We start from the raw sequence: 16722 nt of genomic DNA, 5'->3' as shown, positions 1-16722 counted from the left end.
GATTGAGCACCTGGTGAAGGGAGTGGCTGGCCAAGGAAACACAGGTGCAAACAACTTACCTGTGCTTCCCATGTGACTGGAAATCCCATGGATCCCAGATCCACCCCTTCCTGGGCTCATTTAAGGGCTAGCTTGGAGGGAGAGTGTTTCCTGTATGGAGATCTCTTCTTGAGGAGTGCTCTGTAGCCAGAGGTCCTCATCACCAGTTACGTGAGTCAACCTTTTTTCAATGTATGATTATTGGTAGTCCTCATGATAATGTCTGGTATTGTAATTAGCTTGGTGGAAGTAGTTTTGTTGTACTGTAGGACTTTCAATGTTTTTCAGTGGCAACCTATGAAATACATGCGACTTTGACTTTAATGTTTGGAGGTGTTTGTAATGCTAGGGATACAGAGGTGTTCTCCCACTTAATGTAACTGCTACTGCGTTATAGGGGCATAAACTGGTTAGGAGCATATTGTAATGTTTAATTTTTCTTCTACGTTTAATTTTTTTTCTAGGAATTAAGCTAAAAAAATCTATGGATTGGTTTGTTTGTTCCTATGTATTTTTGTATGTGTACGTTCTTGTTCACTTGGGGGAGATGCTTCAATTACTTTAAATGCTTAGTAAATTAATATGCTACTCGTGCTTTATCTAATTCTTGTGAATGGTAATGGTGACTTTTCACTAGGCAAATGTTGCATTGCTGCTGGGTTCTCACCATGGAAGGTTCCAAGGCATGTACTAATGGGGGTTAGCTCTGTTACTATAAAATCCATCTTTGCCCCGTTTTATGTTGGGAGGGGTCAGCTTGTCTCAACACTGAATCTGGACTGTTTTCAGAGCAATGAGTTGATTTAGATTGTTTTTATCTGCTCTTGTATAAGATGCTTTAGGTTCGCTAATCTGTATCTAACAGATACCTGTCTGTAGGGAGAAACCTCATTTACTTTTGGCATGAGGCATACATTACTAGCTACAAAGAAGCCAGAGAACATACTGGCGATTCTATGAACAAGAATAAGTAGCAGGATGGGGGAGTTGTGTAACTTCTGTTCTCCTTCTTAATGGTATACTCTATTTATGGTTGCGTAGGGAGCTGGTATCTTAAAACAGACTCGGACACGATCTTCAAAATACAAGAGTGTTCACTCCAGCTGGAATTCCTTTCCAGATATCCTTTTTTTTCCTCAGTCTAACACAAGAGAGGTACCCAGAACATTTTCTTGGGAATTCAGCTTTTTACAGCTTGGGATGATCCATACCTGATAGTGTTCTAAGTCCAGGTTTACTTATTTTGAATTGGCAACCCAGGAAAGAGCAGCTGAACCTGAAAGGTTTCTTTGAGATCTTAAAAGCTACACTGTACCTCCTGAGTAAATTAGGATATACTGCATAGGGGTACTGGGAATAACAGCGTTGTCTTTTTGATTATTATTTGTACTTCTGTTTCCATATAAATATATTTTGGAATGCCTCTTAGCTTGTTTTCTGTTTGATCTTTTCTTTTTTTTTTAAATAGGAGCTGAAATCCAACAATTGAAGGTATCTTTTTCAGGTGAGAGAAAAGTGTATAGAATAAAGAGCTGCTTTGAAAGCAAACAAAAAAAAAATACATCTTTCAGTTTATAACTTTCAACATGGCCAAGGAAAGCAGTGCAGAGGAAGCATAAACTACATGTCAGCCAAACAGGAAAGAACGCTTAAAATTTTTTTCAACTTATTTTTCAGTCAATCAGGTATCTTTCTTCCTTGAAATGGGTTAAAAAAAACAAGTCATTCATAATAAAATTATGATAGATTTACTGAATTGCTGGCACTGAGCACTTTTGAGTTTGGTTTCAGTTTCCTTTTGAATAAGGAACCTGTAAAGACTGCAGGCAGCCTCTGTGCATGAGTTTGTTAGTGCCTGAACAGGGTTAGTAAACCAAGGAAGAGGGACGCAGAGCTGCACAGTGTGCTTCCTACAGCTACTGCAATTGCAGGCCATCACACTGCTGTTAGCTTCTAATGGCTCTCCAGCTGTGGTCGTCTTGCCTATGGTATATCTCCAGGATTATAGGAGATATGAGAAATGAGTAAAAAGGGGATGGGGGAAATCTTAATGTGCACTTAGTACTAGATAATGAAATCTTAGCACATGCTTCAAGTAGTTTTCTCTACGAAAAAAATTTCTAACTGCTAACACTTCAAGTGTGAAAATATTAAAAACTGTTGCTCTGTGCCTGGAATGCAGTCCTAATCTGCAGATTTAAATACTAAAGTAAATTCTATAAATCATCTGATTGAAGCTTCATAGCTACAAATTCTGTGTGGCTTTCTTTCAACCACTGTTTTCAAATTATAAGATTAAAAAAAAGGGGGAAAAAATAAGGGAATACAAGGACTTGGAATAGTGCTGTCGGATACGTATGCTAAGCTCAAATGTGAGGAAATGAGAGCACACCTAAAAATCATAATTGCAGACATGTATGTAGGACAAAACCGTTGGAATCATTTCTGTAAATAGAATTAAGCAAGTAGTGCTAAGCAGAGTGACTAAAATTGATTTCTACTGCTTTGGTATTGAGATGACTGAAGTTGGCTAGAATGTATAAAGATTATTTTCAGTTCAAGCATTTCTCCCCACCCATTCTCCATATCCATAGATTTTTAGTGTCCCCTGTATAACAGTTATAGCTTCTGTTCCCTATCATTGAGCTGTCACTTGTCTGCCATCCAATGAAGAAACCATACAGGCAGCTGCTAATGAAGTATGTGCGGGCTGGCTGGCTGCCTGCCTACCTCTGAGGAAGCCAGACCTGTAGGTTTGGTGTTGCATGTGGGTTTTTGCCATATGTTGCACCAGTCCCAACTTATTTTTAAAATAAAAATTAAAAATTTGCTTTTGACAGGCCTACAGGTTTTAAAGTTATTAATAGGAAGCTGACAGAGGGACAGTATGAGGAGTTGAAAAAAAACCTGCATTTTTGAGCTAATTTCTTTGTGTTGTGATGACACAGCAAACTAAACATTTGATACTTTACCAGTGTGTCAAGAGTACGTGATTTTGAAAAGAGAGCTGCTTTTGTTGTGAGGAATGATGGGAAGATTGTACTTAGTCAAGTTTGTCTTTCACTTTATACTGTTTTTTCTTTAGGGTGAAGTTTCAGTATCTTCGTGTCAATGAAGAGCAGGATACCTCTCATTCTTCTAGCTTGTGGCTCCTTTAACCCCATCACAAATATGCATATGCGTTTATTTGAGCTGGCTAGAGATCACCTGCATCAAACAGGTCAGTAAGGGGTTGTTACGAGCACATGGTGTTTTGCTGTGGAGGGGAAGACACTTCTAGTGCTTGGTAAAGCTAAGATGTAAATCTACAGTTAGCTTAATTTTAATTTCTTTATTGATGATTCAATGTGAAATGTTTGGGGCATATTTTATATTGAAATTGTAGCACTAAATTTAAAGAGGCATGAACACCCATACAACTGAACTGTAAGTTTTATCAGCAGTTTTAGAATCATATGGGATAGACAATTTTGTGGAAGATTTTAATAGCTTTGAAACTGGAAATAAACATTTTTTATTTCATCTTTATGTGATGTCAAAGAAGTTTTGACAACTAGGTGAAACTGGAGAATTGAAAAGTTAATTATTCATTGTCCATCCTCTCTAAGACAAACAACTTATTTCCTCTGGCAAAATAATGTCTTTAGGAATGAGATAAGAAAAGTTAGATTTCAGATGACTAGAGAGTTTCAGCAACAAAGGAGAAAAGTGGGTAACACCAGGAACTTAGCAAAAATGAGAAAAGCTATGGAGGGGTGTTTTGCTCTGTGCTTGGTAATGTCTTTATTGCTGATACTTTTATCTTCCTTCTGACTGCTGAAGCATACGCATCTGAAATTGATTTGAAGGGAATCATGCTTATTGGAACCTGACAGAGTTTCCTAGGAAGTTGGTGCAATAGGAACCTGAGAAAGGTGGTGGGAAAGATGACTTGGGGAACTACAGGCTTGTTGGCCTCATTGCTGTATCAGGGAAAATCCAGGAGCGGGTCCTTCTGGAAGCTGTATTAAGGTACGTGGAAGACAGGAGGGTGATGCAAGACAACCAGAGGCATGTCCTGTCTGACCTATGAAGGAGCCTTCTAGGATGGCACAACTTCATCAGTGGGCAAAGGAAGAGCCACTGATATAATCTATCTGGATTTCAGTAAGGGCTTTCACACAAAGCCCTTTAGACTGAATTAGAAAGATATGAATGAGTGTTCAGTGGATGAGAAACTGGCTGTGAGATCATACTCATTGTAATGGCTTAATGTTTGCATGGAGAGTAATAATGAGTGGTGTCCCTAAGGTCTGCAGTGAGACCAATACTCTTTAATACCTGCATCAGCAGTGTTGACAGTGGGATCGAGTGCAGCTTCAGCAAGTTTGTGGATGACAGTAAGCTGTGTGATGTGGTCCAAATTCAGTGAACTCTAAGTAGTATTTTGAGGTCTTGAAATAAAATGCTTATTTTAAGTGTGATGTACAACATTTGTTCAAGGACTGATCACTGTACATCCCCAGGCGGAGTAACTGAAGTCTCAGTGTTTGAGAGCAGCTGTCCAACTATAGGGGTGAATGTGCACCTTCAGGCCCTGTTGTTCACACAGCCAGGTGGATATGATATATGTTTCTCTAGTTATTCCTGTGGCATCTGTCACTACGATCTTTGCACACCTCATCTATTTCAGTGAATGCATCTTTAAGCACTTTGAAGTGGTGAAGGTAAAGCCATCCATCCTATGAAGAGCTATCATAAAAGATTGTCTGCTATTGTTCTGATGTATTTGTTGTTTACTTTGACTTTCAGTGCAATGACAGCTAAATTGCTTACCCCTTTGATTTTCCTTCTGTTGAATTCTCTTCATAGAAGGTTACTGAACAAAGTAAAAAGTCTTGCTATTTTCTTTCCTTTTTTCATGCTTGGCAATATCTACATCCATGTGAAGGGAAGGTAAGCATAGGAGTATATCCTTTTGATGTTTATCTGTAAACAGTTTTGAAAAAGTCTTATATGGGGTTTCTTGTATCTAGTTATTTGATGCTTTCTTTTCATTTTCCTGTGCTTCATGGCATCAGAACAAAGATGTTAGACATCCCTCCCCAGTTAATTATAATCTATAAATAAAGCTAATATTGTGATTTTAATGGGAAAATTAGAAAGCTTTTTATTGTGTTTTCCTGATGTTAATAGTCAGAGTTCTGGGAGGGTAATTGCTATCTCTTGTGATTTCAAGGAAAACCATTACTATTACTTCGATACAGAATTGTATTATGTGATTTTAATGTGTGTGTACTCACAGAAGATAGATTAAAGAAATTAAACAATCCAATTAATCATATTCTGAAATGTAAATGTCTGTTTTTTAGTAAAGAAATTCAAGCTTTAATGTAAGGTATTTTTGCATTTTTAGATGGCTTCAATGTGAGACTAATTATTTTCAGCACTTGATACTAAGTTTTAACATCACTCTACTGCATTTTGAAATAGCTGCCGTTTTTGTCACAAAGCAGGCCTTAATCAGTGATTTGCTTTATGTATTTGATGTTTTGTAAATACAGTGGTAAAATTCAAACTGCTTATCAGACTCATTTTGTTCTTAGATATGTGGGTAATGTAGGCCTAATGAAGCAGAGAAAATGCTAATTTCCTGGGCCAACCTTCAGAACTCTGTACCAAAAATGTGCAGTCCTGCATCATGCAATTGTTCATGCTACTTCTGATCAGTATCCATTGATGTCTTAATGGACTTGAAGAATCCCCTTACTAGAGAAAACTAGGAATGGTTAACCTCAGTCCAAGGGGATTTACAGTACAAATAATCATGCCATTAAGTTCATACAAGCCATTGTAAACTATCTTAAGTAGAATTGAGTAGAATGACTTAGGATATTCTGCTGGGTGAGACATTTTTTAAATTGGTTGAATCTGAATGTGTGGTTTTTCTGAGCTTTTCTGCTTCATGCAGCTGCTCTATTTTCCAGGCATACCTACATACCTCTGTGACCAAGAGCACTGAGGTTGAATTCTCTTCACACTGGTGGACCAGTCAGTTGTCAGTCTTGAGTTCAGTGCTGTTAAGGAAACTGGGCAGACTGCAGGGGGGAGTTGGAAGAAAAGCCCAGAGAGTTTGGTTTGGCTTATGTTTAGATAAGTAATGAGTGAAAATCTGTCAGCTTAAGAATAGGCTGAGATCTGTATGGTCTTTTAACATCTATGTATGCAGAAAGTGAAAATGTATCTATTTCCTGGTTTTGAGTTATTAAACAATATCACAGACACTAACAGCAAGCCTGTTCTTTTCCTATTATAAAGTGTAAACAGAATAAGGAGTTTCATTGCAGCCTAGAGATGAGATTAGTAATAGTCCATGATAATTTTATGTAGGCCTACATCAGTGAAATTTGTAAAGTTTTGCAGTTTCGAGAGGGATATTAAAATAAATGATTCATCTGCTGTTTTCAGTCATATGAAAGCATAAAATCTTACACACAGTAAAGTTAGCATGAATTCCTTGTGACTATATGTTGGTACTGCCTGTTTATAGCAGTGTCCTGTAAATCTGAAGTCTTACCCTGAAGACTTGACTTGGGCAGTTAATTTGATGTAACTAATGAGAATGGCTAAATGGATTGGTCTGATTCTTAGCTGTAGAAAAGCAAGAGGCTAAATTTTGCAGGAAGTATGCAGCAGGGAATGAAATTTACAAAAGCTGTTAATGCTAAAACAGTGCTGCCTTTAGTAGCATTTTGGGAGAGGAATGAGATAAAGCAATGCTGTAAGACTGACCTGTTGCAGCCTGCTCTGGAGGTGACAAAAGGAAGAAGAGTAGTGGGGTCATTCCTGCTATTGAATAGGATAACACCATGGAGCTGTAGAGCTTCCTAGCTTGTCATGGATTTTTCTGTATGATGCTGAGAGGAAGATGGGTGATGACATTGTTTCATAGTCCATCTTCAAAAAACATTTACCCTTATCTATTTAGTAGAGAAACTCTAGCCATGTAAAACCCTGTTAAAAGAGAAGATAAAATTTCTAACAGTAAAACTGTGCGTGGGGAACAATAAGTTTGCTTAAATACAATAATGGAAACACCAAGAGTCCTTTAAAGCCCAGAAGGCAAATGCATACAGCATAATTATCTGAAGCCTTCATGTGCTCCTACTTTAAACTGTCAGTGAAACATGTATGTATGCATATATGGGGGACAGCTAGGCCCCAAAGAACTAAGGTTCTTGAACCCTGGAAGAAACAAATTGTTCTCATCTAATCTGTTATTTGTAGTTAATTGTACTTTAATGTGTAGCTTTAACAATAGGTTTTAATTAAACATCAGAACAGGCAATAAAACAGAATTCACAATTGAATGCAATTGATAGCATTCAGAAGTACAATGTGAAGGTAATTCTGACTCAAGGAAAGTTTGAAACTGCCTGGAATGATTTATGGGGCAAGCAAGAAGGTGGCGGAGCTTAATGATTTGTTCTTTGTGTGCTGCCAAGATTCAAGCACATATTTGAACATGTGAACTCTTGAATTACAGAAGAGGACACAAGTTACCAGAGTCAGTAATTTGGGGCTGTGCACCTGTATTTTTAGGTTGTAGATTCTCGTGTGTTCTGCTTGGATAGAGCTGGATTTTCAATCACCTCAAACTCTTACTGTCTTTGATTTTCAGTACCTGAAGCGTTAGCCGTCTTGCAGTTTTTCTCATTCCGTTGGTTTCATTTCTTACCTTACTCTATTGACCACTTTGCCTATACTGAAAATGTTTTTAAAACTAAGGATGGGTTAGGCTGTCATTTTCATAGGAGACAGGCCTGCAAATCCTATTGGAATTTAATGTTCTTCTTTAAATTTCATCTCCCTTCTTTTGAAAATTGTATCCCTATTTTAGAAAAATTAATTTGTAATTTTTAATTTAAAAATATTGAATTATCATGTCCTAATTTAAAAAAATGAATCCAGGGCAATCATTTTCATTATGGAGGACTAGAGGGAACTTGTTGCATTCTGAGTTTCTTTGCTGAAACAGAATTAAAAAAAAGATACTTGAGTACCATATGTATGGTGGTTCTTTAAAATGTATGTGTTGTGTTAGAAATCCTCCATTCCATTTCTGTTTGTTTGAAACACCTCTTCCCTTCTCACAGTTTAAGGGATGCAACTCTTATCAGTACTTTATTTCTCTGATTTATTAAAATTACATTTTTCTAGTTTTGTTTCCTGAGAGAAACCCAGAAATGCGAATTGTAACAAAGAGTTTGTATGAATGTCTACTTTAGAATAGCGGGAAAAAATATAGGCATATTTTCAAATTTAATTAACACTGTGAGATACAAGGGGTTTTTAGTGTCAGCTCAGCTGATGTTTGGATGATAGATTTCTAATCTTAAATCCCATTAGTCCACCTTTGTTTTTGAATCATCTTATTTGTCTGACTTGCATTAATTACATCACAATATGCTGTAATTATTGCTTTAGTGCTATGGAGAGGCACAATGATTTTGATAAATAACAAGCAGCAGGCACTTAAGAACGAAGCATTGGTCAGTTAAGTCATCCGTTATTCTGGCTGTCTAAAAGCTGTACTGCTACAATTATTGGAATATGGAATTTCATTCTACCCAGCAATTTGGATAGTTTGCAGCACAAATTATAAATGCCTCTGCTTGCTTTAAAATTGCATGTTTACCTCTCCTTTTGTTTTGTCTGGAATAAACACATTGGTGGTACTTATGAGCAGCTCAGAGAAACAGCCAGCTTGTTTTTCAATTCTTTTAAATTGCTGTTTTCTTATTAGAAACATGACTTAAATCTGGTTGTTCACAGCTCCCTGTAAGTTGGAAGTTAAGCATGCTTTTAAGAAGAGGTTACATTAGATGAGCTCTTGATATTCCATCCATTCTAAATTTTCAAAATGCTTATCAATGACAATATGACTATTCTTTTCCTTTCTGGAAGGAAGATACCAAGTGATTGAAGGCATAATGTCTCCTGTCAATGATGTCTATGGAAAGAAAGGCTTGGTTTCAGCAAGGCATCGGATAGCAATGGCCAAACTAGCACTGGAGACATCTGATTGGATTCGAGTTGATCCATGGGAGACTGAGCAGGAGTCATGGACAGAGACAGTAAAAGTGTTAAGGTAACTGAACTGTTTTTTCTTTGTTATGAACGTCTGACTGCTAGAAATCTGAGCCTGTCAGATCAATGCACGGAATTTGTTCATATAAAACATCCAAGCAAAGCAGAACATGTCTGTTTATGGTATCACCTCTTAGGAGATGGCAGTGAAAAATTCATGTCCCTTTCCTTCAGAAGGGTTGTCCTAATCATTATTTCCTCATTTGAGTCTTTCATTTCCTAGAGCAAAGCAGATAGGCTTTGCCCAGACCAACACGATACCCCCAAGTACTGCTCTTTTGCTACGTCAGTAGATGCTGTGTTGGAAGCCTTTGACAAGAATGGGCCCTGCAAAACTGCATTTAAAGGGTTCGGCATGCAGAGTGCTTGACTCTCATGTTACTTCTGTGGTTTTAACTCTCTAACTAGGTATCTTAATTCAAAATTACAGGAGTTTACAAACAATGTATTAAGATAGCTAATTCTAGGTTAGCTGTCTTGGCAATATTATGCCTACAGGTTTATCTGTTCACACTTGATTAAAATTTCTTGTCAACTCTAATGTCATGTTAAACCCAAGTTCGTAATTGCTCTTCAAAATGAGTGAGTTTGCTGCTACTGTGCTAGAAGGAAAAATGAAGGAACTTGCCTGAAACCTGCCTTGAAATGTACTTTTTTTTCTATAAGCTTTATCTTGATAACACATGCAATATGTGGCAAGGTATAAAAACAAACTTCCTTTGCTGACCACCTTTGGAAACATATGTACTGTGAAAAAGTAAAAGACTTCAAGAAAGCATTCTTCAGGAAAGCAAGCATCCTGTAAGAAGCATTCATTAGTTCTCATTCCTGCCCACACTTTTACCTTACTTTCTGACTGGAAACAGAGAAAACAGAACTTATTCCAGGGACAAAGCTCAGATTAGAGAAGCAGTACGTTAGTGAAATGGCATGGCTAAGAAATTGGGTCTTACGTTGTAACTGTCACGCTCGTATAATTTCTTAAAACGCCTCCTGTTACCAGTGTTTTGAATTGTACACTTCAGCAGAACTTTGTGTTCTGAAAGTAGTCATGAATGGCCTCTTCCTAAGTACTACTTCTAAGTGTGATGAAACTGTCACTTTCCATCAAAATCTTTGGACTTTGAAGAGACTAACAAATAGTTTTGGCACAAAAGAGTTTTAAGCACCAGAGCTGTATCCCGCTTGTGGAAGCATCATTAGTTGCCTGTTACTTCAGGTGAGCGTGAAAATTTCGGAGGCTGTCCCTAGGCTGTTTTGTTTTGTTTTCTTAAAACAATGAAAGGTAGCATGATAGAGCTATTTCCTCACCAGCTGCCATGGCTGAATATTCCTAGGCAAGGAAGAGTATTTTTAATATCCAAAGAACTGCATTCACTCCTCTTGTAGTGCAAATGTAATTGCAGTAAAGATAGACATTTTTTGAATTCCAAGTTAATTCATACTATGTCTTGCCCAACATGTTCTGCTGAGTTGTGCTTGTGATTTAATTATATAGAAACTGAAAGTTTCATACAGACTTCAGAAAATGTTTGATAAACTGACAGATTGGCTTGTCCTTCTTGATATCTCTTTCAAATAACATAATTCTCCCCACCTCAGCATTTGAAACACCTGCTGAACAGACCTTTTGGCAGTTAAGATTTTGCATTGCTTGTGCTGTGAGTCCTGCAGTGAGTTCCTTGCCAAAAAATCTTGGTTTTGAATCGAGGCCCAAGAATGTCAATCCATGACATGAAGTTAGTGTACTTGACTATACATAGCATCAGCCTGTTTACAAGAAGGCAGGATTAAAAATAGAAATGTAGGAAGGCTCAGGCCAAGCTACTGCTACCTACTTTCTCCTGCCATATGTCCCACACCCCTTGTCTATTCAGTTCCCTTAGCCAATGGCTGAGCAACAAAAATGACTGCAGATAATTATACAGCCTGGCTAGCTGCATATTCTTGGCATAATTGCAAATTATTTCTGTGGCTCCAAGTGTGATTTGAAGAGTGTACACTTAAAATCACTAAATTAATTCCTTAGGCCAGACATTCAGAAGATATCTACAGTTTTGTACGCATTCTGAATTTGGACAGAGTTAAGGGCAGAGCTGTACTCTAGAGCCCACAGGCTCTGTTTTGGTACAGCTGTGTAAGACCTCACAGTCACTTTGGATGTGTAAATACTAGGCAGATGTGATGCTGGCGTGAGTCCTCGGCTGTGCCAATTAACGTGAGCATTACATAAGCATGGCTTATGACAGGGCAAGCCAGGGCCTGTTTTACACAGGCAAAGCTTTGCTGATTTGAAGAGACTGGAGATGTATGGATGTAAAATTGGTGCTTGCCCTAAGAATGTAAGAAGGCACCACTACCACAGGGTGATAGTACACGGAGGGACACCAAGGATCTGGAGCAGCGAAAGAGTAAAGTGAAACTTGGAAAACTGATGAAAGGATCCTCGTGAACCTGAATTCAGTGAATTAAGAAGCGTACTAAGTGTGCAAAAATCTTGAGCTGTGTAATTTGAGTTTCTTTGAATTGTGATTAATTTAAAGCATACAGTTGAAACTCAGGAAATGTATTTCTTGTGGAGAAGAGGATGAAAGAACAACAGTACTTCCTCCTGAATGCTTTTAAAGAGCATGTGTTACAGAAATACTGTTTCTGAGGAGTTGTATTTAATAAATTAAGTACAGTGATTCAAGTGTGATTTAATGTGTTTTCAAGCAAAAACCTACACAGTGCTTTAAATTCAATGTTGCTATAAAAATTTCCGTAAGGGTAGAATTTCAAAAACAAATTGGAAACCAGAATGTCATTACATAGATTGCTCATGGATTGTGCAAAATTTAATGACACTTCTACTTCATGGTAGAACAAATATAATGATTTTTTTTTTTTTTTTAACAAACTGTATTCAGATCCAAAGTGCATAAAAGCAGACTGTGTTCTTGAATCTGAAAGTGCCAGGTAATCGCTTTGTGCATCTCTGAGAGGATTATCTCACACAGAAGCCTTTATTTTTCATGCAGGCACCATTACAATGAGTCAGTCAGACTGCTCCAGTCCAAGAAGGAATTTGTGAAAAACAAACAGCCCACAGAAAGATCTACAGGAAATTTCATTTCTTCCCAGTGCTCAGGTTGGTTCATAAATGTAAGCAAAATCTACTTTAGCATTAAAACAATGTAACTTTATGGAACTGGATGAAATTTAACATGGTAGCTGGGAAGTTCTTATGATTGGGGTGGTTGAGGCTACCTGCCAAGAACAAGCTACTCCTGCATGACTGCTTGTTTTGTTACTTTGTAGTAAATGCCACCTAATAAGGAGATTTCCACAACTCTTCCCCAACAAGAAGATTTGTTTGGGGTTTGTATTAATTTTTGGTTTTATAAACGTCTCTTTAGCTGTGTCAGATGTATGCTGTGACCCTGCTGTTTTGCAATATAGAGTATATTAATAAAGAACATTGATATAGGGATTATTTGTAATTGCTATACAGTTTACTAAGTATATGGCTGCAATACCAATGATCCTAATGCACTGATTTTGTTTTGTTTTCTTAACTACATTTCTAGATAGAAAAGCTTCTCTGACATTAGACTTATGACAGGTTCTGTGAAGTCTGCTTTGGCTTTCTTATTTTATCTGATTCCCTAACTTCCTTAAAGTATGGGTGGATCTCTGATGTTTTACACTACACCTTTAGTGTTTTAACACTTGGACTTGAATAATCTATTTGTTATTTGTGGTTACGTTTAAGTTTTCAAAGTATGGGCTGCTGTAGCATTAGAGATGGAAGAGAAAATCTGGTGTTCAGGCAGCAGCTGAATCTTGCCTGATGGAATTATTGTTGACAAGTGTAAGTCAGATTTTTCTCCTTACCACACTGAGGAAAATTAGTGTAAAAGTACATAAGACTATTTTGATTCTCCATTATATAAAATTTCTGGGTATTATTTTCTTTAGCTTTTTGAGTTTTGTAGCATTTTCTGTTAAAAAAAAAAAAAAACACAAACCTTACGAAGTTCAAACAGATCTGTCTTTCCTGTTAAGTTTCTTGGTTTAGAATCAATCAGTCATCAGCATAGGTTTTTTTTCTGACGTCAAAAACAAAAGGTACAGCAAAAGCTGAGTAAGAAGGACTGGCATGAAATAGATCTCCCTGTCTAGAGCACAGTGCCTGGATTTTTTTCTATTTGTATTCTACCTGACAGCTATTTCCAGGGAACAATCTGTTAGTGTGAACAGAAAGAAGTCCTGCAACCTGTTGCTGCTTTCCTTTTCTGCCTGCAGCACTTTGTCAGACTGAGCCACAATATGGGCTTGGTTATGTAAAACACACCACTGAAAAGGAATGGAACAGATTTTTCCACTTTCTCTGGTTGCTTGCAATGGGCTGGAGGGAAAGATCGAGTGCTACTGAAAACTCCAGAATGGGGTTCAGTTTCTTCTTTCTCAAAAATGAGTTGGTTAGCACAGACTTTCTAATGGCAGGCAACTGTCACCCTGTTTCCTCTATCACAAAAACTCTTCTATAACGCCACGTGAGGGATCAGTGAAATCTTTTGAATCAGGCTTTTCTCTGGAGTTTGCAGGAAGGTTCTCCTATATAAATGAAGCTTTTGCAAAGATCAGGTTGAATTTCATGGTGCAAAATTCCATGGCATACTATTTTTCTACTAAATATTTTCTTGCTGAACTACAAGATTCCCTTGTATGGTGGTGACTCATTATTTTTCCATATACAAAAATCAGGTAATTTTAGTACGTATTGCACATAAAAAGGCTCACTAAGGACATGTATAGAACACTTATTATGGCTTTTTAAATTTAGATTAACTTATTGATGCTATCCATTCAGAACAACGTAGGACTTGGACTTTTTCATTGTATTTTTCAATATCTGAGCTCTAAATATTAGAAACAACTAAAACTAGTTTCTTCTGGTTATTCCTGTATGCTGTGATAGCCTATAATGCCTACAGTACCCTGGAAAAGTCCTCAGAAAGCTCAGAATTCACCTCTGGTCGAAAATTTTGTTATGGGAACATAAAATGTGGATAGCCTTACTGAAGAAATTAGGTGTTAGATGTCCATATCTTCCCTTGAGTGTTCAATCTTTGTTCTTATTCAAAAGTAGCATACTAACTAGTGTAAACAATGGCTAAGCATTCAAATGAAACCACTGTATTACAAATTGCTTTGAACAGACTTCATATATATATTTATATGTATCTAATGTTTGTTAAAGGCTCCTCTTAGCTCTTCATATGTTGCTCTGGTAAGATTTGCTATTCCGCCTTGATTCATGAAGTATAGCTTTGCATGCAATATTTTCCTAATTACAAGAGATGGTTTTTGGTCTTCTTTTCATTTCATATTGATTTCTCTGCACCTCAAGTCTTAGTTGGTTCACATGGCCAGCTTTGCTGTCACCTTTCAAATCATTTTCCCTGGTGCAATCCAACAGCAGTTGTCCTTAGACCTTGCCCGTTCTTAAGTCCAGGTACTTTGATTTTTTTCCACTTCAGCTTATATCCTCCTTCCCCCTGTACAACACTGCCCACCATTCTTGATTGAGCTATGCTGATAAAGAAAAAAACAGCAAAAATTTCCCTGGTTTAAGACATGCAATATCCTGAAATTAAGGCTATAGTACTTTTCTAAAAAGAAATGAAGAGCAGCTGTTTGGTCTTTGTCCCCAGACTGTTACTAAGCAAAGTGTCCTTAAAGGGCCAAAGACACATTCTTGTTGGCACAGATATGGAAATTCTTTTCGTAGAGCTTAAAATCTCTTAAATTAGTTTCTAGTTTATATAGGGCTTTTCCTTTTGGGTTTCTACATTGGATTGAATCTACTGTTATATGAATCCTATCATTTTCTGATCATTCATCAGCTATTGGAAGTATGGACATTATTTTGGCATTTAACTCCCTTGTTGCCTGGTCTTTTATGCCAAAATGACTCTTTTGTTTGTTCCTTGCCCTTCTCAGATTGGTTGAGTAGAGGAATCATTTTCTCCTTTACTGCAGCTTTGAGTGATGAAGTAGGTAGGGTAATTAATTGTGACCAGACACATCAAACCCAAGCTAAATCATTCCTGTAGCCTTTTGAAGGAAAATTGTAGTAAAAGATAAATATTTGATGGTAGTAAAACAATTGTAAGTAAAATTTTTCTAATCTTCCAGTAAAACTGAGCAAGAATAGAAATCCTTTATTTCTTCTTGTCTTTCTAGTTACACCGGAACTAAAGCTGCTCTGTGGGGCTGATTTTCTACGTACGTTTCAGACACCCAATCTCTGGAAGAAAGAGCACATCCAAGAAATCCTAGAACAGTTTGGTTTGGTCTGTATAAGCCGTGCTGGCTCTGATCCTGCTCAGTACATCAACGAATCAGAACTTCTAACTAAATTTCAGCACAATATCTTTCTAGTGAAAGAATGGATTCAGAATGAAATCAGTTCAACACAGATACGCCACGCCTTGTGCAGAGGATTAAGTGTAAAATACCTCATACCAGATTCTGTCATAGCCTACATTGCTTACCATAATATCTACACAGAAGAAAGTGAGCGGAAGAATGAAGGTGACTTGCTTCAGCCTCTGAAGTTGCATAACACAGCGGTAAGCCCGCTGAATGACAGATGCCCATAGTTTGTGAAATGGACAGACGTGACCTTTTCTTCATGAGAAGCTCTTGAAAGATGTTTCTTCTTGATAAGGGGGAAATATATCAGCCCTAAACTTCCTGAGTTTATGCTGTTTTAATTTTTTTCTCGCGAGCTGTAGTGCTTCATAAAATCAGCACGGTCAGTTGAATACCATAAAAATGGAAATAAGGTTTTAGCAATAAATGATAATCTTCAGTCATATTTAAAGGTTTAACATAGTGCTTTCCATATTTGGAATTCCTTAATCTTACGGACAGTTTAAGGATGAAGATGTCTTATTGTTCTGAAGCAGCAAATTGAAATGAACAGCAACTTCCCTATTTTCCTTAAAAATAAAAAAAAAAAAAAACCCAAACTCCTAAATGTAGACTTAGGACCCCAAATTTCTGTTTCTAAAGAGTGTAAGGTAAGCTACAAGTGCATTTGTTTGGCAGATAGGAGAAGCTGAAATAAAGCAAGTGCTTTAAAAATTAATGCACCATTCATATCAGTTTTAAGCCTCCTGATTTACAAATGAAAGACAGTCTCTGTCCCACTACGTGAAGTGGATTTCTTTGTTTCTCTGATCTGGAGTCTATAGCATGTTATCTATTCCAGAGCCTTGTTGATCATGTGTCCTATAGGACTGTAGAACATTAACCCTCTTTTTAAGTAGTAAAAAAAAAAGTTTCTGATGTTCTTGGTCACGTTGTGAGGTAAATCAAAATGTAGTTGTTTTCCACTGATAAATGTAATGCTTTCTTGCTGCATTTTTGGATGTATGGCAATGCAAAATAAAAGGAAAAAAGAAAAACCTCTGAAAAGCAACAAAAGCATAACACCAAAAGCTCAAAATGGCTGTCTTCCCAAGTAATATTAAAATGCATCCAATTTTTCATAGATCAAAT

At 37.2% G+C, this 16722-nt stretch overlaps 1 protein-coding gene across 1 annotated transcript; it reads left to right on the top strand.

The window, feature by feature from the left end:
- Positions 1-3150: 3150 nt before the first annotated feature.
- Positions 3151-15818, top strand: NMNAT3 (nicotinamide nucleotide adenylyltransferase 3; the record flags this gene model as incomplete). The annotated part of the gene is made up of 4 exons (XM_079539500.1): positions 3151-3263; positions 8990-9169; positions 12189-12298; positions 15400-15818. The coding sequence occupies 4 exons, from the start codon at positions 3151-3153 to the stop codon at positions 15816-15818; spliced, it is 822 nt and encodes a 273-aa protein (XP_079395626.1).
- Positions 15819-16722: the final 904 nt, after the last annotated feature.

This window comes from Tetrao urogallus (genome assembly GCF_951394365.1).
Source record: "Tetrao urogallus genome assembly, chromosome: 9".
Classification (NCBI taxonomy): Eukaryota; Metazoa; Chordata; class Aves; order Galliformes; family Phasianidae; genus Tetrao; species Tetrao urogallus.
The sequence above is the reverse complement of the archived record's forward strand: the minus strand, read 5'-3'. Positions and strand labels throughout refer to the sequence as shown.